This window comes from Eptatretus burgeri, chromosome 15 (genome assembly GCF_056783735.1).
Source record: "Eptatretus burgeri isolate ZD-2024b chromosome 15, Ebu_testis_v1, whole genome shotgun sequence".
Classification (NCBI taxonomy): domain Eukaryota; kingdom Metazoa; phylum Chordata; class Myxini; order Myxiniformes; family Myxinidae; genus Eptatretus; species Eptatretus burgeri.
In genome coordinates this window covers 40,386,364-40,411,338 of record NC_140975.1, presented here as the reverse complement: position 1 = coordinate 40,411,338, position 24,975 = coordinate 40,386,364, and the positions used below count along the sequence as shown (strand labels likewise).

Here is a 24,975-nt window from a genome sequence, read left to right as displayed (position 1 = left end):
CATTTATACATGTTTTAAGTGATTTCCAACCCCCCCCCTCCCCAAAAAAAAATTGTTAGAGAAAAAAAAATTTTGCAACTTTTTTTTCAACAAAATTTCGAATTTTTTTTTTTTGCATTTCTACATGTTATAAGTGATTTCCAACAAAAAAAACATGCCAAAATTATAATTGCGGCTGATTTTGGAACTTCAGGTATATATACCCACGTAAAATCAATTTCTGTCTCAAGGAATCTAGTTATGACGAATGAATTGAGTATGTAAAAGTTAAAAGTAAAAGGGAAAGTTGCAAACTATAACTCTGTGAGCACTGTTGACGTCAAATTGAATGAATAGGATATCAGGTTCACTTGAGTGACCTAGCAGTATTGGCGGCGGAGGTTTTGCACTCTACCGAGTGCTCCCCCTCTAGTATTAGTGTTGTTTGTGGAAACATATGGAACTGCTTAAGAGTCAAATGTATCTAAAACTATTCAGATGGTAGCATTGTAAGTGTACTCACCTGCTCCATTAACAGTTGAGGTTTCAATGCTCTTGACCTCAGCATGTTCAACGACAAATGATGCAAACTCATTCATATTTTTCACAAACTGACGCTTCAAACTGGTGTCATGCAAAGTATCCAAAACCTTCATTTTCTCAGGTTCCGTGGGCAGTGGAAACACAAAGCACTTGCGTTTCTGTTGGAAGTTGAACTCAAATAAATTAAATGAATGGGATCGAGTGATTAAAAAAATAAAAATCAACAAACACTCAAAAAGAAGCGCAAGTTACCTTGAAGACCGAACACAACGTTTCAAGCTGATTTCGGTACTCGCGAGCTTCTTTGCTCATCGCAGTGGACGGACGATGAAAACAATGCTCCATGTATTGGTCCGGTGTGCAGGACTTGCCTTCCACCTCGAGGACAAGTGTGAAGTCCCGCACACAGATCACAAAAAACGGGAAGTACGCCTCACAATCTGTCATTATCCCATCTCGTGAAGCAATCTTTGTCCTCACGTGTTTCGACATGTCCGACACAAAGCTGGAGAGAACAAGTGTCGTTCACATCCCCAATGTTACTTATAACCATTTCAAATGATTGTGCAGGCTAGCGATTCAGCTCCACAATGAATACCACGGGAGGTTAAAAAGTCCTGTTTTTAGATCAAAATACAAATGTATTCAGATTAAACATCCCAAACGCTCAGCTTACACCACAGCTTACACGCGTAACATTCAATAAAGAAACGTTTTTTGGCAAAAATGTTAACTGAATATTTTTCATGCATTTCATACTGAGCAATTTCTGGTATTTCATTTTTTGTAGATGTTGATCAGGCCATAAACCTTTCAGATGACCCTTGTGTGCATGTTTAATCTTGAGGTGTTTACAAAACTAACCATTTTAAGGGAAATATATATTTGGATTGAATGCATGGGCAATTCTCTGAAAGTCCAAAGGAAGTAATAGAACTGAAAATCATCAGGTATATAAGGCCATACTTGGGGCTTCCAAGGGCTGTAAGTATTTGTCATTTTTGCACTAAATCAAGACTACTCATTACCTCGATTGTTGAAAAGCTTGATTGCAGGAAGATGTTCTTACAAGACAACTCTGGAGAGATTATGACGACTCAGCCATTATATCTGCCTTCCGAAACGATGACTCTGCCATACTTCATAGGATTTGCTGGGAAATTCACTGAAATGGGCATTTGCTGCTTATGGTGTACGATTTCAAACAAAGGAGTGTAAAGTATCAGGTTAACTCAATTGTGTTCCCATCTGAACCCTTGACGATTATGACGCATGGAACCCAGGTTGAAATCCCATACACCATGTGTTCGTCCATTGTCTACTAATGTTGTTGCAATTATAGAAGGACATACAAGGAACGTTGGTGCAGGAGGAGACCATTTGTCTCATCATGCCTGCACCACACGAATTCATGTTAAAGTATGCTAAGGTCTACTAATATCATTGTCCTGCATATGATTTATGTACAAGCTCCTCCATGAACCTTAGCTCACAGTAAAATAATAAATTAAGTGAGAAGTTTGATAATGATCAAATCTAGAAAATATGTTGTTGTTGTTCGTCTTTCCGCTGCTCCCGTTAGGGGTCGCCACAGCGGATCATCCGTTATGATCCGCATACTGGTTTGGCATAGGTTTTACGCCGGATGCTCTTCCTGACGCAACCCTGGTCGCCTCTTACAACATAGGGATATGAATTGGGTTTCGGCATGATTCCGGGCTACCCTACAACCTCTCATAGCGCGGCTCAGCGCAGAGCTCCCGTCCTCAAACGATCCTCCAACCCAAGCCTCCGAGTAGCCGGATTACAGGCGCACGCCACTACGCCCGGTATCTAGAAAATATGTATTTTTATTTTTACTCTTCATTTTACTTGAATATTTTCCTCCCAATGAGGTGCAGGTACCAATGAAGCGGCCGTGTGATTACCCATCATTTGCTGTTAAATCTCAATCAGCAGAGATACCACTATAACAAACATATGTACGTTTCGACATTTTGAAGAAATAATTAAATCAAGGTAATCTTGTAAATATCTTCCAGTGTTTATGTGTTTGTTTGTGCATTTATTTGTATGTTATTCTATCACCGCTGAACCATAGCACTTAGAGGCCCCAAATTTTGGGGGTAGGTACTTCAGAATCTGGGCAAGGTTTAAAGCTCACACACATTGGCACTGATGTCTGTTTGAGGCCACCAAAGGCCACTATCAAGTGTATATTGAGATGTCGGGTCAGGCAGTGCTGTTGCCAGTAGGCAAACAAAAAGTAACCATCATGAGGCCAATAATTCCATGGCTTTTCAATGTCCAACACGTCCCAAAACCACTGTCAAAAAAGGTAACCCACTCGAGCAGTGACGGGAATCACATTCACCCCCCGCCCCTTCCCTCCCCCGGCCAGCGCCAGGTAGCCCCTGCTAGTTAAGAATACTTTAAACAACAAAGTTTTTGATATATTGTTGTGTCAACCTAATATTAATTATTTTCGTTTTTATGTAGCATGAAAATTCCTGCTAGTCCGGGAGAATCTGACCGAGACCCCTTATCACCTGTAAAAGTTTTTTTTCTCTTCTGATTCCTATTCTATAAGGTATTTATGATTTACTCTGGGTGGGTGTGGTGATCTCACCTTTGGGCAATTTTTTTTACTGACTTTTTTCAAAATGGCCACTAACTGAATATGATGTTTTACTAATTTCATACACATCCCGTGATATAGTGCGTGTTTATTGTTGGTATCCACTGGTTGAACTATATATATATATATATATATATATATATATATATATATATATATATATATATATATATATATATATATATATATTGCCTACTGATTAGTAAATATGTTATTTGTCTTATTTAACATTGCTAAGTTAATTTTTCTATCCTAACTGGCACATAATCAGCAGTTTTCACATGTTTTTCTTAGCACAGTTTATGAGCGGTATGGTAATTCAATGAATCTACATCAATAGTTCTATTGATTTCATGATTATTCTTAAATTTATTTCAGGTGATATTGGAAATACATCCCTTTCCTTTGGTGATAAATGACACTTCAACTATAATCAAATTATTTCATTATTTCATTCAGAATTCATCAATACATCATGAAGTGGATCAGAGACAGCGGATACTATAATACTATATTTATATATATATATATATATATATATATATATATATATATATATATATATATATATATATAAATTTGTTGATGGATAGATTAGATTTGTTGGTGGTTCTCTTTTCAGGTGATGGTCAGTGAATGATGGACGCAGATTCAGCAAACTGTATATTCAAGGATAAATACAACTGTGATGATCAACCCTGCATCCAGAACAAGGGGCTAAGTCGCGTCCATTCCATTATTTCTGCTAGTCTAGCATACGAGGATGATCTCCATATTGCCTTGACACAGAAGCTCTCTGAAACGAAGGATCTTACCATTAATTATCACAACAATTGTGTGTCTAGATACACGTCCAAGTCTAACACTAAACATGGCAAGAAATCTACAGAAGTTTGCCTTCCTCCTCCAAAGAGGTTACGTCACTCCTTTGCTCCATTTGATTTCTTTACACAGTGCCTGTACTACAGTGATAATTGTGTCCTTGAGAAGGATCGCAAACATCCTGACAGGTGGAAACTTGCTTACTTGTGCAGATCAACCTTGTCCAAGAGAGGTGAAGATATGGTGTCATACAAGTAGAATATTTTGGACAAATGTTCAGAGCGTGATGATCAGTGGGCTCAAGATGTGCGTCTCCGCATTGATGGTGCTATCAGCGATGTACATGCAGCTGAGGCTCGCTACCATCAGTACTGTATGGCTACTTTCTTTAATAACAGATCATACCCCGGACATAGGAATGTTGCAATCAACCCATCAACCCCTGGCAATGATACGAATCAGAACCAGCAAGCTCTTGCTAGCACCATAGATGCATTGTCAAATGAAAAGGACAAGCTCTGTAATTCCATTGAAGTGTTTGAAATGTACCAATGTCATGGTGGAAATGAATTATCCTGCGCACAGCTGGTCAGTGAAGTGTCTGAGCATTTTGGCAGTGAAATCCGAGTCCTATCATCACCTGGTTATGCACACATACTTGCATTTCACACCCAGGCTGCGATACTTTTGAAAGCTGTAAAAGATACCGGTGACCAAGAAGACATCAAACCCAGTGTAGCAAAGGTAGCTAAGCAAATCACACAGGAGTGTAAGTCCATCGACATGACTAAATCATACTACTATCTAAATGTGGACAACAGTACAGTTCAGGAAGCGACTTCAGAGACCTTGATGGATCTACTGGCTGGCATCTCACCGAGACTGAAGAATACAATGCCAGCACTATTAATTGGCAACATTGTTACTTCTGCAGTTCGAGCCCAACCCACCGATCTACAAGTAGCTCTTGGAGTTCTCTTCAGAGATTCTAAAAGTCAGCTTGGTTACCTCAATGATTATGGAGTAACTTGTAGCTATGATGAAGTGTGCCTCTTTAAGCAATCATCTGCTGTTGCTGCTTCAAGGTATCATGAGTCCCATGGTATTGCTAATCACCAGGATGGACTCATACAAGTCATTGCTGACAATTTGGACACCGATATTCATTCGCCAAATGGGAAATTGTCTACCCATTCACTAGCTATGATCGTAACTCAACCCTCCAGAAACAATGAGACAGAGGAAGACACCATACCACGGCTGTCCCACCAGCACAAGCACAAGCATATCGATATGGATGATGACGATAAAGACGAGAGCAACTTAGCTTCACACTATGTGGGTGACAAGAAACCTGCCATGCCTGACATCCCATTGTCAGTTCATCTTGAATGTCCTGATCTAACAAGAAATGAAGCCGTTTCAGTGAATCGAGCTATGGATTTAGACTACAAGTTCATCACAGACGTCATCAGGTTACCTGACTGCCCGGAGTATAATGGCTACAATTCCAGGATCTGTAGGGAACAGGGACATACTGAACAGGCGAAGACAAAAGTCAACTTCTTACCTCTCATAGACAGTCCTCCAGCCAGCCCCTGATGGCTGCAGTAATCAAGGCAAAAGTTGTAACAGAAAAGACCAGATAGACTTTTGTGGTGTTCACTGCTGATCAACAGCTATATAAAGTAGCTGTCCACTTGTCATGGGAGAATCCAGCCATATTTAGTAATGTGTATCTACGTCTGGGCGGTATGCATCTACTCATGAGCTATGTGGGGTGTATCGGTAGTCTTATGGCTGAGAGTGGTATTGTGCAGGTAATTGAATCCACATTCGCTGGAGTCCTGAAAATGCTCAGTGGAAAAAAGTATCCTGACAATGTGCGAGCACTCAGGCTACTGACCGAAGAACTACTCCAGCCAGTATTCACAACTCACAGCAGCTTGACCAGCATTGATGGCTTGATGAAGATATTAGGTGATATCTCCAAAGAATCACGTACAGCCAGGCTCTGGGCTACATGCGTCATAAATCCAGTAGTCACAGTAATGAAATACGTACGAGCTGAACGGGAAGGTGATTGGTCACTCCATCTAGCTGCAGTACGTGAGATGGTTCCACTGTTCTTTGCCGCAGGCCACTTCAATTATGCCAGATATGGGTTATATTACTTGCGCACCATGGAGAAGCTGCCCCAAGAAGTGGCATATCACTTCCTTAAAGGTGAACATGTAATCCATCTCAAGCGTGGAATCTTCAATGGCATCTGGTCCGACATGGTCATAGAAACTACGTATATGCGCTATGGAAAAGGCAAGAGTGGAATAGTTGGACTGACCCTGAAGCCAGAGACCATCAAAACATGGGCCCACAGCCTAACTGCCTGCAACAAAGTCATCATCTCTCTCGACTCCATGAGATCACAAACCAGTCACACACAATCCTCAGAAAAACATAAGGAGGAAAGCAAGTCCCGAATTGCTTTGGACTCCAAGGACAGAACCAGCCTACATGAGAAGCTGGAAAGCTGTATGAATCCCTTCGATGAGAGTCTGCATCCCCAGGATCTGGTGAATATAGTTAGCGGCAAGGTTGTGTCTGGCGCCACTGTTAATGTTGACAACACCGATCACTTGGGTCTGAATCAGATGAAGGCATTTGAGGAAACGTGGCCAGATGGATTCCACCTGCCGCTGCAGAAATGTGTAAAGAACATGGCAGTGTCAAAGAAACACATCAAGCTTGGAGACCAAAAGGTATATGACACAGAACTGATTTCCGCCAGTGCTTTGCGTCTTCAGAACAGTCTGCGTGATTATGATGCTGGGAATTGGATGTCTTACGAACTCTCGCCTTACCCTCCAGCTATGTTTGAAAGAAATGGACAGATGAAGCAAGCCACATCAAAGTCATCCCTAAAGAATGTACTGAAAGTAGAAGTCCCTATAAGACGTGCAGAATTCCAGGCTCTGTTCTTGGATGGCTGTGCGGTAATGTGGACAGTACCCTGGCCTCCGACGGGAACCATCCAAGACTCCCTGGATAACTTTAGACCTCACATCCACTTGTATCTGCAAACAAGTCAGGTGTACCTCATCTTTGACAGGTAAGATAGTCATACAAGATTCACCCAAGATCTCACATATTGTTAAATGTAGTATGTGTGATGATTAGTAAGACAACTTGTCACTAAATTTTTGTATTTAACTTGCCTCTAAATACTTGGCTACTTGACTGGAAATTATTACCATCTCTTTGTCAATTAATAATTCATATCTTTAATACAGATACAATGAAGGAAGTGTCAAAGAGTCTACCAGGAATGCCCGCAGTAACAAAGGGTGTCGAGTTTACTCTCTTCTCACTACCACCCGGCTCCCTTCACAAAGTTTGCTGTTGTGTGTGTCGTCAAACAAGAAGCAGGTGATTGAGCTTATTACGAATGATCTGATGACCCACAGAGACACGGTCCATGGAACACTAATCATCACTGCCACTCATCCGGTCCCTATCCAGATACAATCGAGTGTTCTAACTCAAAGAATGGATCTGATGATTACACATGAAGAGACAGACACCATGATCATTCGACAAATCATTCAAGCTGACATGCCGCAAGTCCTAGTTGTAGCTGATGACACTGATGTCTTCACTCTTCTCTGTCACTTTGTCGTCCAAGGTGATATCAAAGGACAGGTAATGATGATATCTCCCATCAAAGGTCGAATAATGATCGATATTAATGCAACTGTCAACAAAAGCCATCCCATCATGAGCAATCTTCTTGCTGCACATGGGCTTACCGGTTGCGATATTGTCGCCACGTACCATGGAATTGGCAAAGGAACTGCCATCAAGGTTCTCAACAAGAAGCAGATCAACCTGGACAAGATTGGCAATATTGCCTGTCCTTTCCCTGAGGTTATCGATCAGGAAACCAAATTCCTCTTGTGTTGTTACGGTCGCGAGGAATGTAAAACCATGACAGAAGCTCGCCAAAAAGTTTGGTCATCAAGACTAACTCGTAGCATTGGAGGATCACCCAAACTGCAGACTCTTCGACCGACTACTGAAGCAGCCAACGAAAACATCGCTCGGGCCCACTTCCAAGTCGCTACATGGCAACATGCCAAACACACCGACCCACCACAATTAGATCCTACAAAATTTGGGTGGCAAAAGGAAGGGACATCTCTAAGTCCAATAACTGTTCCAAACGACACGTCTGGTGCCTCAAGAGTTGTTGAAACTCCTCAAATGCTCCTGCGGAAGTGATTCTCCATGCCAAACAAAGAGATGCGGTTGCAGCAGTGCCAATATTGCATGGACTGAGTTCTGTGCATGCTCTGGTGGCGAAAGTTGTTTCAACGAGAAAACCAACGAAGGTCTGCAAGCACAAAACGAATCTGATAATGATGACACATCGGATAGCGATGAAAGCGATGATGAGCAAATACTCTAAATGTGTTCATTTGTGTCGGTGTACATATCAAATGATACTTGATCGAATGATTAGTCTATACATTTCTGGTTCTGTTTTTTTTCCGTTTTTATTATTTGTATTTCTGTTGTATCATTGTATTGTATGGCATGGGTATAAAAATTCTGAGTCAACGAAATTTACTATCAGTATTATATCTGCGATAGGGTCATAAATATAACTACATGCCAGTCAATTGGAATGAGGTGATGCAATATGCATGCACAAATGTTATCGCTTATAACTTAAAATAGAGTGATTGTAACATTTTAATTGCACACTACAATTATATAATGATAGTATTATATAATGTGATACTAATACTTTCAGTTTCTCAAGCAGTAAACATTGTCATATTTTTGGTTAATACAGAATTTACTGTAGATACATATCACTAGTTAATACAGAAAGGAACAGGGCCATGAAGAGGAACAAAATTTCAAACTTTGTGCTTTTCTTCTTCGTCAATAAGACTAAACAGCTTCACGTTCATTGCCAATTCATGACTGGTTGATCAGAACGAAAACGCCTTCAGCTACGCAAAATCAAACAGCACCAAGGAGCACTAAGTGAAATGGAATTCCCCAAGGAGCCCAACCGGTTTTACCACAACTACATTCCAAATCTTTATGCATCATTATACAATGGGTTTCCATTCTATAACCAGAAACAATATCAGCTCTATTGAAAGCAGAACTGGGCAGGTCATGATTCTAGATATTTCTTGCCTTTTTTTCTTAATTAGTTTCAAAACATCTCAAGTATTTGGTGTCACCACCTGTCATCCTTATGTCCATCAATGAAGTGAAGGAGGTTGAGTTTGTGAGAAGCTTAATATTTGAGCAGCTGGCCGTGCCCCTTATAATTGTTTGAGCAGCTGGCCTTGCACCTCTTATAATTGTTTGAGCAACTGGCCATACCCCTCTTATAATTGTTTGAGCAGCTGGCCATACCCCTCTTATAATTGTTTAAGCAGCTGGTCATGGCCCTCTTATCATAAGCAATTTGCTGTACTGGGTTCATGGAACAAATTGGATAAAGCAAATAAAAATACTGCATGAAATGAGACAACAACACAAACACAATGGGTCAAATCGTCTCTTTGCACTTAAACTTCTGTGTCCTTTCATTCAGACTTGTGTCAAATTTTCCAGCTTAGAACATAACTCATGATGCAGAAAAGGACCATCTGAGTCAATGTCTAACACTAATGTCTAATATTAGTCAATGTCTAATAGCACCTGTAACCCACTGTGCATTACACCACTTTTATCATCAACTAAGACAGAGAACAACGCCAAGAAAATAAAAAAATATGGACAAAATGCCAACTTTCTTAAAATCTCAAACTAGCTCTCACATGTTAGGGCGTACCTGAGCTCCTGCAGGCTGTTACGATCGATACAGCTCAGCGTGTTAAACACCAGCATGGAGCTCAGCAGCATTGCCAGCACGAAGATCCACGTGTCATGCTGGGTGCTGCCCTGCACAACACCAACATGCAATGCCAAATCATCCACCACTTTCACATCAAGCAAATAATTGAGCAGAGGTTTAGCAACAATAAGAGGTATTTTGAATCATTCGTATTAACTACTTATAAAAGAAGCTACAAAATCGGTTTCCAGTGAGGACCAAGGGAATTGCCTAAGTTATCACAGCCCAAAAGTGCTTCCTTATAATGTGAGCATTATGAATTGTTGGAATGCAAGAAACAAACAGAGTATTAACAATAAAGCCAGCCAATTAACAGCCCCTTGAAAAGAACAACTTGTTCAATGAAGCAACTGTCAACAAATCCAAACTTTTTCTTACATAGTTGCCATAAGTGTGTCATTGGCACTTTGGACTTAGGATCAAATTATTAACATCAGCCAAAGAAGGAGTTGAGTTTACACCCCCATCAATGGATTTGGGTTGAAATGGTCTTCACTTTAGATTAAAATCACAGCCAATTTTGGATGCCACATTCATCAATATAAAAAACTCCAAGTTGTCCGTCATTGAGGTCCATATTTTATTCACATCATCATGAGGCCTTCCACACTGACCTTTTCCACGTCTCCGAGCCCTTCGGTGTCGAGCAGAACCAGGCATTTGCTATCGTCATTTGGGTAAGGAATAGGCCAGATCCAGAGACCTTTGGTCTTCGATTGGACCGTATGTCCCAACGCAAAACCTAACAGGAAGGCAGGTAGGTACAAGGTCATGTATGAACAGATCTGGTAGTACAAATGTAATAACAAAAAAGGTTTCTGATTGGAGATCACAATTGAGTTTTTAATCCATTACAAAATACTGATCAGTGTATGAAAAATGGCTAAATTAAGTTTTCATAAGCCAGCTAACAAACAAAACAACTACCATTGGATTATGCTTAGTATCACCATCATCATCATCATCATCATCATCATCATCATCATCATCATCATGTAACATGCTCTACTCAGAGCATCTGTGTTGTTTAAGCAGTTTCTTGGCGAGGGTGACAAGCGACATCTCAAGGAGATGGGGATGGGTGAGGCATCTGCCTGGGGGATGGCCAGATGGAGGCACCTGGAGTATCGGCAGGAAGTGGACGCAGCGACGCACTGCTCCGGCGCACGCTCCCATACCTGACCTGACCTGGTTACAAGCCGGGGTGGGTCGCCACTCTGACGCAGATGCTTAGTATCATGAAAGCTAAAATAAATATGGCATCGACTCCAACTCCTTTTATAATTTGCATGAAAAATGTACACCACAGAAACACCACTGCATCAAAATGCTTTACACTCTTCACAATAGCTGCAGTTTCGCTGTTCCTTGGTTAGCTAGTCAATATGGGTGTGGAACTAGTGAAACCACGATTACAGCTGAAATCTTTCATCAACGATCTTGCTGATTCTCTGGATAATTCTCTATCTCATCACTGTTGACTGCTTGCTCTGCCATGATATTATTCGTCCTACAGATAGGCAGGTAGCAGCCTCTTCCCTCTCCTCACACCTTGATAGAATCACAAGCTGGTCAAACACTTGGAATATGTCTTTCAATCTTGACAAATCTCACACCCTCACTTTGTCTCTCTCTCTCTCTCCAAAAGGGCAGGACTGTCTGAGAAATCCCACATCTACTTTCTTGACAATCCTCTTGAAGAAGTTCAGTCATTTAAACTTTTGGGCCTCCTTATCAGCCTTGACCAGTCTTGGACAAACCGCATTTCGTCGACTGGGCATCCTCCTTCATGCAAAGTCCTTCCTTGGTATGCCTGAACTCTTATCGAACAAAAAGGCCTTCATCTGCAGTTTGATGGAGTACTGCTCTCCCCTCTAGGTTGGCAACCCTCCCTCACCTCACACCTTGCTCAGTTTAATGACATAGAAACCAAGGCCTTCAAGATCATTGGAATCTCCTGCAATGAAACTGAGTCTTTGGGCTTATCATGTTCACATCACAGATAGGTCGATGGTCTCTCTGTCTTCCACCACCTCCTTTCTTCTCTTACACTCTCTGCCATCTCAATGCCCCACCCCACCCAAACTCAGGTTTCTGCAGGGCCCAGACATTCTGCCAGTAACCCCTCCTGGTAAAACTCCCAATATTCTTCCCTCCAGGGCTTCAAGACAACCGTTTACCCCCGTATACACACATGATCTTTTTTTTTACCCCCATTAACCCTCCCCAAGCCCTCATCTTTCTCGGTTTCCCATTTTCCCTTCCACTTCTCTGATTGAGGGTTTGTGACTGCATTCATCTTCTTCACCCTTTGTGTCCTCTCTTAGCTCTCATTCTTCCCCACATCCCTTATTTCTCCGTCTCTCTCTATTTTGTCCCTCATCCCTGCTGTTGGTCTGTCCCCCTCTCTTTCTCCTGTTCTTTTAACTCTCTTATGTCCTGGTCTGTTCTGTGTTGCATGTACTTTATCCACGAGCCTCAACACTGTATACAAAATAAATAAACAAACAAACAAATAAATATGAGTACTCTCTGAGAAGAACTCAGACTCTGTATCGATACGGTGTCCAATAAACAGTTATACAGTTCTAAATATCAATAACTTTTTTTGTCGTTTTAATCCTGTGATTAAGATTCTGAGATCACCATCAAGACAACTCAAAAGGGTTCTCATTATATTCTATCTCATTTTTTTTCCAGGTTATTGACTGATGAAAATGTCTTAGCTAAGTGAAGAATAAAGTGTTTAACAAGTTTTTTCTTAGAGGAGGATTCAATCAATCATCTTCAACAATGTGCAAGATCACCTGATTTGTCTCAATTGAACTATTTTCCCCCCTGTGAAAGCAATCATACTCTACAACAGACCCAAACTTTGGAAGACTGGAAGGCCGAAGTTCAAGTTGTTACCTTCGCCAACAAAGGTGTTATGTTATGGACCGATTCAGACGACACTTGGTGGATAGATTGGATCTGTGTCAAGGATGAATTCATTGGACTCGGATGAAGATCCAGATCTGGATCAGAGAATTTTTAAACTGAATCTTCACTATTGAGAGATGGGGCCAAAAACGATATGTAACATGATATTTCAAAACGTTATGGACGGATTCGGACAAAACGTGGTGGACAGATTGGATGTGTGATAAGGATGAACTGATTTGATTTTAATGAAGATCTGGATCCGGAAAAAAGAATTAAAAAAAAATCTTCAAGTGATTCTTCACCATTGAGAGATGGGGCCAAAAACGACATACAGTAAATATAGCATTATATTTCAAAATGTTGTGGACAGGTTATCCTGCTCACAGACAAACAAAGACAGACAGACAGGGGTGAAAACACCCCGACCTCTCTCTCCTCTCTCCCCTCTCTCTCCTCTCTCTCCTCTCTCTCCTCTCTCCCCTCTCCCCTCTCTCTCCTCTCTCTCCTCTCTCCCCTCTCCCCGCTCTCTCCTCTCTCCCCTCTCTCTCCTCTCTCTCCCCTCTCTCCTCTCCCTCTTCTCTCCCCTCTCTCCCCTCTCTCCCCTCTCTCCCCTCTCTCCCCTCTCTCCCCTCTCTCCCCTCTCTCCTCTCCCTCCCCTCCCTCCTCTCCCTCTCCTCTCTCTCCTCTTCCTCCTCTCTCTCTCTCTCTCTCTCTCTCTCTCTCTCTCTCTCTCTCTCTCTCTCTCTCTCTCTCTCTCTCTCTCTCTCTCTCTCTCTCTCTGTGTCTCTCTCTGTCTCGTTCTCTCTCCCCTCTCTCCCCTCTATCCTCTCCCTCCTCTCTCCCCTCTCTCCTCTCTCTCCCCTCTCGCCCCTCTCTCCCCTCTCTCCTCTCCCTCCTCTCCCTCCTCTCCCTCTCCTCTCTCTCCTCTTCCTCCTCTACCTCCTCCTCTCTCTCTCTCTCTCTCTCTCTCTCTCTCTCTCTCTCTCTCTCTCTCTCTCTCTCTCTCTCTCTCTCTCTCTCTCTCTCTCTCTCTCTCTCTCTCTCTCTGTGTGTCTCTCTCTGTCTCGTTCTCTCTCCCCTCTCTCCCCTCTCTCCCCTCTCATCCCTCTCTCCCCTCTCTCCCCTCTCTCCTCTCTCTCTCTCTCTCTCTCTCCCTCTCTCTCCTCTCTCTCCTCTCTCTCCTCTCCCTCCCCTCTCTCCTCTCTCTCCTCTCTCTCCTCTCTCCTCTCTCTCCTCTCCCTCCTCTCTCTCCCCTCTCTCCCCTCTCTCCCCTCTCTCCCCTCTCTCCCTCTCCTCTCTCTCCTCTCTCTCCTATCTCCCCTCTCTCTCTACCCCTCTCTCTCTCCTCTCTCCTCTCTCTCCTCTCTCTCCTCTCCCTCCTCTCTCTCCCCTCTCTCTCCTCTCTCCCCTCTCTCCTCTCTCCTCTCTCCTCCCTCCTCTCTCTCTCCCCTCTCTCTCCTCTCCCTCCTCTCTCTCCCCTCTCTCTCCTCTCTCCCCTCTCTCCCCTCTCTTTCCTCTCTCCCCTCTCTCCCCTCTCTCTCCTCTCTCCCCTCTCTCCCCTCTCTCCCCTCTCTCTCCTCTCTCCCCTCTCTCTCCTCTCTCTCCTCTCTCCCCTCTCTATCCTCTCTCCCCTCTCTATCCTCTCTCCTCTCTCTCCTCTCCCTCCTCTCCCTCCCCTCTCTCTCTCTCCCCTCTCTTCCCTCTCTTCCTCTCTCCCTCTCCTGGCCGTTCGTTCGTTGTGTGTACTGTCATGGCGGCTGCTTGTTTTGTGTCGTGAGTACCTGTCCTCCGTTGTGCTGTTTTTTTTGTTTCCACACTCCCCATTTCATTCCTCTGTGTTCGTGTTGTGTTTGTGGATTGTTCCCCGTGTTTTCCCCTGTGTGTTCGTGTTATGTTTGTGGGTTGTTCCCCGTGTTTCCCCTCTGTGTTCGTGTTATGTTTGTGGGTTGTTCCCCGTGTTTCCCCTCTGTGTTCGTGTTATGTTTGTAGGTTGTTCCCCGTGTTTTCCCCTCTCTGTTTGTGTTATGTTTGTGGGTTGTTCCCCGTGTTTCCCCTCTGTGTTCGTGTTGTGTTTGTGGGTTGTTCCCCGTGTTTCCCCTTTGTGTTCTTGTTATGTTTGTAGGTTGTTCCCCGTGTTTCCCCTCTGTGTTCGTGTTGTGTTTGTGGGTTGTTCCCCGTGTTTCCCCTCTGTGTTCGTGGTGTGTTTGTGGGTTGTTCCCCGTGTTTCCCCTCTGTGTTCGTGTTGTGTTTGTGGGTTGTTCCCCGTGTTTCCCCTCTGTGTTCGTGTTATGTTTGTGGGTTGTTCCCCGTGTTTCCCCTCTGTGTTCGTGTTATGTTTGTGGGTTGTTCCCCGTGTTTCCCCTCTGTGTTCGTGTTGTGTTTGTGGGTTGTTCCCCGTGTTTCCCCTCTGTGTTCTTGTTATGTTTGTAGGTTGTTCCCCGTGTTTCCCCTCTGTGTTCGTGTTGTGTTTGTGGGTTGTTCCCCGTGTTTCCCCTCTGTGTTCTTGTTATGTTTGTAGGTTGTTCCCCGTGTTTCCCCTCTGTGTTCGTGTTGTGTTTGTGGGTTGTTCCCCGTGTTTCCCCTCTGTGTTCGTGTTGTGTTTGTGGGTTGTTCCCCGTGTTTCCCCTCTGTGTTCGTGTTATGTTTGTGGGTTGTTCCCCGTGTTTCCCCTCTGTGTTCGTGTTGTGTTTGTGGGTTGTTCCCCGTGTTTCCCCTCTGTGTTCGTGTTATGTTTGTGGGTTGTTCCCCGTGTTTCCCCTCTGTGTTCGTGTTGTGTTTGTGGGTTGTTCCCCGTGTTTCCCCTCTGTGTTCGTGTTGTGTTTGTGGGTTGTTCCCCGTGTTTCCCCTCTGTGTTCGTGTTATGTTTGTGGGTTGTTCCCCGTGTTTCCCCTCTGTGTTCGTGTTGTGTTTGTGGGTTGTTCCCCGTGTTTCCCCTCTGTGTTCTTGTTATGTTTGTAGGTTGTTCCCCGTGTTTCCCCTCTGTGTTCGTGTTGTGTTTGTGGGTTGCTCCCCGTGTTTCCCCTCTGTGTAGAGGAGAGAGATCGCTCGTCCCGCCGCTTTCTCAGGGTATCGTCGGTTTTCCGTGCAGTGCCCTGTTCGTCGTTCTCAAAATATAAAAACTTTTTCGTTTTAAATCTTTATTTTGCTTTTTATTTCGCTTATCTTTCCTTATTTTGTTCAGTTCGCGCTCCCTTTCCCAAGGTTCGGAAAAGTTTGAGTGTTTTTGTGACTTCCCCTTCCTGAGTGAGGAGGACGTGGCGCGTCGTGTGTGTAAAACATGGCGGCCGCTGCTCCCCAGTGAGATTCTCTGTACGAAGCACCGACCAGAAAGAACGGCCTGGTTTGTGTCTCACCGAACAGATCGTGTTGGCGGTCGGCGATGTTATCGGTGTTGACCACGTCCGGGCCGCGTCACGTACGAACCAGAAAGTGGTAGTTTTCGTGTCGGACGAACGTTTTGTTCACGACGTCGTGAGCGCCGGTTTATCCACACAGAGTGGTCGTTTCGTGATGGCGTCCCCCCCATGGATGTCCCCGCAACGAAAATTGTCGTTTCAAATTGTCCTCCATTCGTGCGAGTGATGAGATTCTGTCCATCTTGTCTCGTTTCGAAACGATCGTTTCTACAATCTCCATGATCCCCCTTGGGTGTCGCCATGAAAAAGCGAACCACGTGATGAGTTTCCGGCGCCAGGTGAACATGGAGCCTCCTGACCGTGGAGACGACACGGGATTGAAGGTTTCCCTCAAGGTTAGAATCGACGATCGCGATTACCACATGTTTGCTTCATCGGCGACATGAACGTGTTTTCATTGTGGGAACTTTGGGCATTTAAAGAGATTTTGTCCCAAAGCTCATTGTGCAAGATGTGGAGAATCGGGACATGTCGTTGTCGATTGTAAAACCGGTAATGACCGCAAACCTCGTGGGAGAGAAGAGGTGATACCTCTGGGTGTGGAAGAGGTGATACCTCGTGAGGAGGTGACAGAGGTGATACCTCGTGAGGAGGTGACAGAGGTGATACCTCGTGAGGAGGTGACAGAGGTGATACCTCGTGAGGAGGTGACAGAGGTGATACCTCGTGAGGAGGTGACAGAGGTGATACCTCGTGAGGAGGTGACAGAGGTGATACCTCGTGAGGAGGTGACGGCCAGTATCTCCAATGTTTCCCATGATACCGTTTCCTTGCTTGGCGAGGATGAAAAAGATGGTTTTGTAACCGTGAAAAAGAAACCTAAAGCATCTACTTCGCGTGAATCCACTAGTTCCTCCAAGGTAGTCGTACTGGATACGAGTAAGGTACTCACTGAGGAACCTCAAGACGAGAGTATAATCCAAAACGTGCAATGTGGCAATGTTCCTTCAAACGGTGGTGAAACTGAGTTGGTTATTGGTGGTGAAACGTCTGCAGAATGTACGGATGAATCATCACCAACAACAACTTTTCCAGAGCCTGAACTGAATAGTGGTTTGACTCCTCATCGTCTCACCACAAGTATTCAGAATACTGTCTCTGTGACCCCGGTAGAGGTACCCGATGAAGAGGTACAAGAGGACGCTTTAGCAGTTGTATCTCAGGTCGAGGAGAGTGTAAATCGTTTTTCGCAAATAGGTACTCCACATCTCCCGGTAGATCCCTTAGAATCGCTCCTAAATGAGGTGATAAAAGATCAGAGTGAATTTTGTGAACCTGATGGATTCTTATCTGGATTGTCTGATTCAGAGGACAGCATAGAGGTGGCGGATCTGTCCCACTCGTCATCTGATCATTCTAAAGTATCTCCACAGCGCATTGTGAGCTTTCTAAATGAGACGTTCAGGCAGCGGAAAGTCAACATTCAGAAACATTTTCCTGACTTGCCTGCCTTCCTGCAAACGGCAAGGTTTATAATTAAAAATCACAAAGATTTTGGAATGACAAAACCTCAAACTCATTGGCTAAGGAAACTTATCACTAAAGTGAGGACTGAATATTCACAACAGCAGCCAAATTTCCTCGATATAGGATGAAAAGAAAAGAAGTGTTGTGTGCCACCTTAAACATCAATGGAGGTGGTGCCAACCATTTGCGTAGGGTCCAAGTTAAGAACTTAGTGTTTCAGAAACATATTGATATCTGCTTATTGCAAGAAACACATATAACGGAGACTGCACAGTCTGATTGGCTTCGTCTTAATGAAGGAGAGTGTTTCTTTAGCAATCTGTCCTCTGTTTCTGCGGGAGTGGCATTTTTGCTTCGTCCAGGGTTCGTTCCCGACTCTTGTACTTTCCATGAAATAGTTAAAGGGCACTTGGCATCCTTGGAGTTGGTTTATCGAGGATTTCACCTCACCTTACTCAATGTATATGCTCCTAGCAGCAGTGTAGCTCGTAAAGATTTTTTCACACGTTTGGCTAATTATCTTCACGTGATACCTCTTGATCATTGATCATTGTGTTTGTATTGGAGATTTTAACTGTACATTTGAACCAAATCTAGATAGAAACACACGAGAACCACATCCCGAAGCGCATAAAGATATCTCTCGTTGTTTCACATCACTTGGTCTGCTTGACGCATGGCGCATACAGCACTCGACAGTCTCTCAATACACGTGGTGCCGGTGTGCTAACGGGTTGATCACGCTCACTAGACTTTATCGATGGTATATAAATTCTACGTACAGATATGTACTGGTATCTTGTGAACATTTCCCTTCCGGTTTCTCTGATCACCACCTGGTAGTGCTTGGCCTATATTCTTCTCGGATGGTTCATAAAAGTGCTTATTGGACTTTCAATTCTAGCCTATGAGAAGATTGCTCTTTTACTGAAGCATTTCGTTGTTTTTGGAAAACACTTGTTCATAGAAAATCTTTCCACTCTTCTGTTCAGTTATGGTGGGACAATGCTAAAACCCAAATCCGTGTTTTTTTTTGCCAATGTTTTAAGTCTTTCTCCACAAGTATGAATAAAATTCAGGTTTCACTTTTAGAAACTGAAATTTTGCATTTCGAGAGAGAATTAGCCGAATCTCAAAGTGGTAGGAAAATTAAGTTATTACTGGAAAAAAAAGCATATCTAAGAGAACTGAATCACAAGAGAGTAATGGGGATGTCAGTCAGACTTAGAATTCAAAATATGAAGTTTTCTGACACTCCAACAAAAAGTTTTTTTTTTCGGTTGGAAGGTTTTAAGAAGTCCCAAAGGCGGATTGTTTCCCTGATAGATACCACAGGGAACATTACACAAAATGAGGGTGTTGTAAGAATGCTTGTAAAAGGTTTCTTTTCTGAATTATTTGCGGATAAATCCGTGAACAAAGATATTGATGTGAATATGACCAATCATGTACCTGTTTTGAGTTGTGACCAGCGTCAGTGTCTTGAAATGGCGCCCATCCTGGAGGAACTCAGTACAGCTCTGAGTAGCCTTGAACATGGAAAAACTCCTGGGATTGACGGCCTTCCAGTTGATTTTTTTTTACAGCGTTTTGGGACATTCTAGGTCCAGAAGTACTGCTGGTCCTGCAAGAAAGCGTACGATCTGGCATATTGCCTCTCAGCTGTAGAAGAGCGGTGGTTTCCCTCCTCCCTAAAGGCGGAGATCTCCGGAGGGTCGAGAACTAGCGTCCCATTTCATTGCTGTGCTCGGACTATAAAATTTTGTCCAAACTTCTTGCCAATCGGCTGAAGAGTGTAATTGGAACTGTTGTTCATGCTGATCAGAGTTACTGTATTCCAGGAAGATCAATCTCTGACAACATCTTCTTGATCAGAGATTTGATTGATTGTGGCCTTAAGGAAGACTGGGTTGGACTACTTTTTTTAGACATTGAAAAGGCCTTTGACAGTGTTGATCACACCTGCATGTTTCATGTTTTGCAAAAATTTTGGTTTGGTGAAAAGTTTATATGTTTGGTTAAATTATTATACAACAATATATCAAACTTATGCAAAGTAAACAATTTTCTCTGTTCTCCTTTTCAGGTTCAGAGGGGCGTTCGGCAAGGCTGTCCGTTGTCAGGGTTACTGTGTAGCCTTTTACTCGAGCCACTTCTCATTAATCTTAGACTCTCACTCTCTGGCTTTGTACCTTCCCCAGAGGAGCACCATATCATAGTATCTGCATACGCTGATGATATCTGCGTAATAATTAGGAACGATCAAGACCTAACCACTCTCCTCGAATCCCTACGTATGTTTCATCGGGCTTCATCCTTGAAGGTCAACTGGCAAAAGAGCAAAGCCTTGTGGGTGTCTTCTGTCACTCGTACATCCGGTCGGCCTCCTTTGGCACCACCTCACTGACTTCCCAAAGGTCTAAGTTGGGAAAGAGAAGGGGTCAAGTATCTTGGGGTTTACCTTGGTCCTTACCAGTATTCTCTCATGAATTGGGAAGGAATGATAGATGACGTGACCAAACGTTTGCAAAAATGGAAACGTTTCCTTCCACAAATGTCCTTCAGAAGCCGTATACTGATTGTTAACACCTCAGTCGCCTCTGTCTTGTGGCATAGATTCATCTGCCTACAGCCACCGGACAGCTTACTAAAGGATATTCAGCAGCTACTGGTTAATTTCTTTTGGGGAGGTCATCACTGGTTGAGGTGGGATGTACTTTGTCGACCCCTGTCCGGAGGTGGCCAAGGGCTCATTGACGTGAAATGTCGACTGATGGCCTTTCGGCTGAAATCAATCCAGCGACTGCTCAATGTGAAAAAACTGCCCTGGCGTCCCACAGCACAACAAATTCTGAGACAGGCTGGAACGCTCGGTTACGGCCTTGAGCTGTTTTTGATGGAGCCTCAAAAAGTTGATGCGTCTCACCTCCCTCTGTTTTATCAAAGTCTACTAAATGCTTGGCAAGCCGTAGTGGTGACCACCAGAAGGAGTCATATGATGTTCAAATGTTTGTGGGAGAACCCTTGTTTCTGAACCCACTTTTTCCGAATGTTCCCAAAAGTCGATTTTTTTCCCCCAAAACTTTATTACAAGTGGTATCAAAAATGTTTGGCATCTTCTTGACTCTTCCAATCATGCCTGGAAATCCGCCAAGGAAATCGCTGAGATTACCGGTACCAGGTCAATAAGAGTTGTAAGCCAAGTACTTGTTGAAGTTACACGCACATCCTTTAGACTTGGTTTGAAGTGGAGTACTGAGGTGAAATGGGTATCCCATAATCCTTCAATTCCTAATTTACTGGTTAGTTTCACCAGTCCTGCTCTGTCTCAAGCCGGGTGTCGTTCTTTTCACTTTGGCAACCTCGAGAGCAATTTTATCTATCGGTCTTGCCTTTCGGTTATCAATGTAAACACTCCGACAGCGGGAGTAAGTAGATGGAAAGTCTTGTTACCGGATATCGCCCCCTCTGAACCTGAATGGAAATCGATGTATTACACACCCACAACAAAAAGGTCAGGTGATCTACAATGGAGACTTATTCATGAGGCATTACCGACAAACCTTTTTGTAAACCGTGTAGATGTTACTGTGTCGGTTCTCTGTCCCTTCTGTAACACCACTGAAGATGTGTTTCATGGGTATGTTGATTGCATACGATTGCGTGCTCTTTTTATTCTACTGAAGAACGTATTCGATCGAGTAAATGTTCGGTTTTCCCTCCGGGTTTTTATCTTTGATCTTAGAGTCGCTTCGGCAGATGAAAAGTTAATTTTGTTAACCTCCGCCATCTTCGAAGATGGATGGAGGTTACTGTTTTCACCCCTTTCTGTTTGTTTGTTTGTTTGTGAACAGTATTACGGAAAAACTCCTCGACGGATTTTGACGAAACTTGGTGGGGGGGGGCGGGGTTAGGTATGGTCCAAGGATCATGCCATTAGATTTTGGACTTGGTCCCCCCCCCAAAAAAAATTGTTGGAGAATTTTTTTTTTTTGCATTTCTACATGTTTAAAGTAATTTCCAACACCCCCCCCCCAAAAAAAAATTTTTGGAGAAAATTTTTTTTTGCATTTTTACATGTTTTAAGTGATTTCCAACCCCCCCCCCCCGCCCCAAAAAAAAATTGTTAAAGAAAAAAAAATTTTTTGCAACTTTTTTTCAACAAAATTTCGATTTTTTTTTTTTGCATTTCTACATGTTTTAAGTGATTTCCAACCCCCCCCTCCAAAAAAATGGTGGAGAAAAGAACTATAACTGTCAGCACTGTTGACATCATATTTAATGAATAAGATAGAAGGTTCACTTGAGTGACCCAGCAGTATTGGCGGCGGAGGTTTTGCACTCTCCCGAGTGCTCCCCCTCTAGTTTTTGAATTATGTATTGTCCGAGGCTAAACTCTCAATTTACTTGTCTAGAAAAGCAAAATTAAAGGAAAACCACCAGAGCAATGTAATGTGATCCTGTATTTTCAATCCCTGGTTTCAACAAGGCTAAAACTGGAATTCAATTACTCTAGTAATAATGCAAATATTAATGGATTTGTTGAAAATTGGTGTGTTGGAAAAATGTGTAAGGTTAATGAGAATGAATTAGAAATGTGTGTGTAATTTCCTTCGTGGTATTGTATGTCTTTTGGACTACTATACAGTGTTCTTTTTCCTTTTTGTTCTGTTTTGATTGATGGATTTCTCGAAGTCTAATGTATTATTTTAAAAAATTACAATTGGAGCATCCGTTTGTATAAACTCTCTTGTTATTAATGCTCAACGATTACTTTAAAATGAATTGTTTTCTTCTTTTTTTCCATTCTTGTAGATTATCCTTTCCTTTGTTCTGTGGGTTTATGGAAAAACTTGTATTGAATTTTTAAAAATCTTTTTATACTTTCTTTTGTAATAAAAGGACTCAAAAGTATCTCTCTCTCTCTCTCTCTGTCTCTGTCTGTCTCTGTCTCTGTCTCTGTCTCTGTCTCTGTCTCTGTCTCTGTCTCTGTCTCTGTCTCTGTCTCTGTCTCTGTCTCTCTCTCGTACTGTCATGGCCGCTCCTTATGTCGTGAGTACCCCTCCTCTGCTGTGCTGTTTGCACTTTTCGTTTCCCATGTGTTCGTTTTCTACTTGTGGACTTTCCCGTGTTTTTTTTTTCCTTCCTGTCTGGAGGAGGAGGAGGGAGAGAGGGAGAGGGAGAGGGAGAGGGAGAGGGAGAGGGGAGAGAGACCACAGTCTCGTGTCGAGAAAATCGTAGGCCTAAGGCCTGTCATGGCCGCCGGGGGAGGTTTTTCTCGTTCACTTCAACCGTGTTCTTTATTAATTCTAAACTTTAATCATTCATGTATTGGTGTTTGTGAAAATACCTTATTTCTCTCGGTAAAGTTTACTAACTTGTTTTCTTGAGTTCGAATGGCGGGTGAACGTTTCCGTGTCGAGATGTTCGAGTCACTAACTTGAAAAACGCTGTTTTTTGCTTCCCTCCCATTGAGGTGGAACTTAATGATGTGCTTTCTGCCATTGGTAACATCATTGGTTTACACAATATTCGTGCTGCTTGTCGCATGAATAAGAAGTTTGTGGTGTTTGTGTCGGAGGATCACGTGGTCGCCACGGTGGTTAAGCATGGCCTGTTCATCGAACCGAACACTTCCCTCTCTGTGTTCGCTTTACAGGCCCCAACAGTTAAAGTTAATATTAATAATGTTCCACCATTTATAAGGAACCAGGACTAGTGTAACCATTTAAACAAGTCCGGTAAGGTTGTGTCGAGGATCTCAATGGTGCCGATGCGTCATGTTAGCGATAAATGTAAACACGTCATGTCCTTTAAAAGAGTGGTTTATATGATACTACCTGGAAATGGTAAAACACTGAATGTTGTACTCAGTGTAAAAATCAAAGGGTTTGAATATAAAATGTTTGCCTCCTCAGAGGTTATGACATGTTTTGGGTGTGGAGTTTACGGGCACGTGGAGTGTTTGTCCCAATGCGGTTACACCGCAAGAAAGTGAAGGTGCGGTGAGGAACGATTCTTCCTCACCACAAACTAATGGGGAGAAGGTGAATCGGGAGCCGAGCTCCGCCCCCCCCCCCCACTGGCTGAGGTGTTCGACGAATTGGACTCGTCCACCCCGACCGGCGTTGGAGAGAGGGTGTGTAATCGTGACGTAATTAATCCACCCCCACCAAATGAGGAAGTGAAAGTGGTTGCTTCCTCTCCTTTAGCATCCACTGTACAGGACAGTGTGGACGATATGGAGGTATCTGTTACGGATACCAGGAAAAAAGGTCAAAAACAGTCAAATGTTGATGCCTTTGATGCTAAGGAGCAGAATACGGTCCAGATCGTGTCAGGCTCGGTGGATCTTCAAGGTATGTCTCACATTGGAAACCCCTTGGTGGTACCGGAGTCGTGTGCGGATGTGGAAACTTCACTTGCTCCACTGGCCGACTCTGAGTGTGACACAGAGAACAGTGAGGTATCTCAGGATGTTTTAAGTGTTTGTCCTGTTAGCCAAACTTGTTCAGACGAGTTATTAGCTATGTCTGTCTGACAGTGATGGAGAAATAGATAAAGGGGAAAATCCCTGTGAGTTAAATGTCAACCCCTCCCTCACAGATGATGATGATGATGATGATGATGATGTAAGGGTTGTAGAGGGGAAGGACATGGACAAGGCAAATTCGGAGGGGTCCGTAAACAGAGCAGAACTTTCTGTTGAGCCAAAAGTAAGTGTTCCACAAGTAATAGGAGAGTCCATAGATTAAGCAGTTCATTCAGATGAAACCTCTTCTACACCACATTTTAGTGCTTTAAGCTCTCAAGAGGATGAAGGGGGAAACGACACAATCTTAGTGTCTCAAGAAAATGTGATTAAATTCCTGGATGATACATTCAGAAAAAGGTACGGCAAAATCAAAGATTACTTCCCGAATTTACACGATTTCATTAAAACTGCAAGGAGTATGATTCGTGAACCTTATCAGGTTAACATGTCAGAACCTCAATTCCAAAGGTTAAGGAAATGTGTTACTCGGGCTGGTAAAGAGCTTCAAGAATAACCAACAGAATGGAGATAAAAGTAGCATCCCTGAGCATCAATGGAGGCCGCAATTGTGTGCGTCGCCTCCAGGTATTTCAGCTCTTCCAAAATGAAAAAATTTATGTGCTAATGCTACAGGAGACGCATGCAAATCAGTCTTCTGAGGATGAGTGGTGTAAAATCTTTAAAGGTTGTCTTTTTCTCTAGTACGCTTGTTGAGGCCAAGGCTGGTGTG

The 24,975-nt window shown here is 43.2% G+C and overlaps 3 protein-coding genes and 1 pseudogene across 3 annotated transcripts in view; 3 read left to right on the top strand and 1 right to left on the bottom strand.

The window, feature by feature from the left end:
- Window positions 1-24,975, bottom strand: part of LOC147012007 (guanylate-binding protein 2-like) — a 62,854-nt gene that overhangs the window by 15,690 nt on the left and 22,189 nt on the right. The window contains exons 2-5 of the mRNA XM_085856596.1: window positions 10,517-10,644; window positions 9,840-9,949; window positions 775-1,027; window positions 503-680 (exon numbers count right to left, since the gene is read on the bottom strand). Of these exons, the coding sequence (XP_085712722.1) occupies window positions 503-680; window positions 775-1,027; window positions 9,840-9,949; window positions 10,517-10,644 (669 nt within the window). The remainder of the gene's footprint in view (window positions 1-502; window positions 681-774; window positions 1,028-9,839; window positions 9,950-10,516; window positions 10,645-24,975) is intronic.
- LOC147012008 (BAI1-associated protein 3-like) overlaps window positions 1-24,975 on the top strand; it is a 176,012-nt gene that overhangs the window by 139,458 nt on the left and 11,579 nt on the right. The window lies entirely within an intron of this gene.
- On the top strand, window positions 3,800-5,584 carry LOC147012010 (uncharacterized; annotated as a pseudogene).
- LOC147012009 (uncharacterized) lies at window positions 6,280-9,721 on the top strand. The gene is made up of 2 exons (XM_085856582.1): window positions 6,280-7,091; window positions 7,273-9,721. The coding sequence occupies exons 1-2, from the start codon at window positions 6,283-6,285 to the stop codon at window positions 8,258-8,260; spliced, it is 1,797 nt and encodes a 598-aa protein (XP_085712708.1). The 5' UTR covers window positions 6,280-6,282; the 3' UTR covers window positions 8,261-9,721.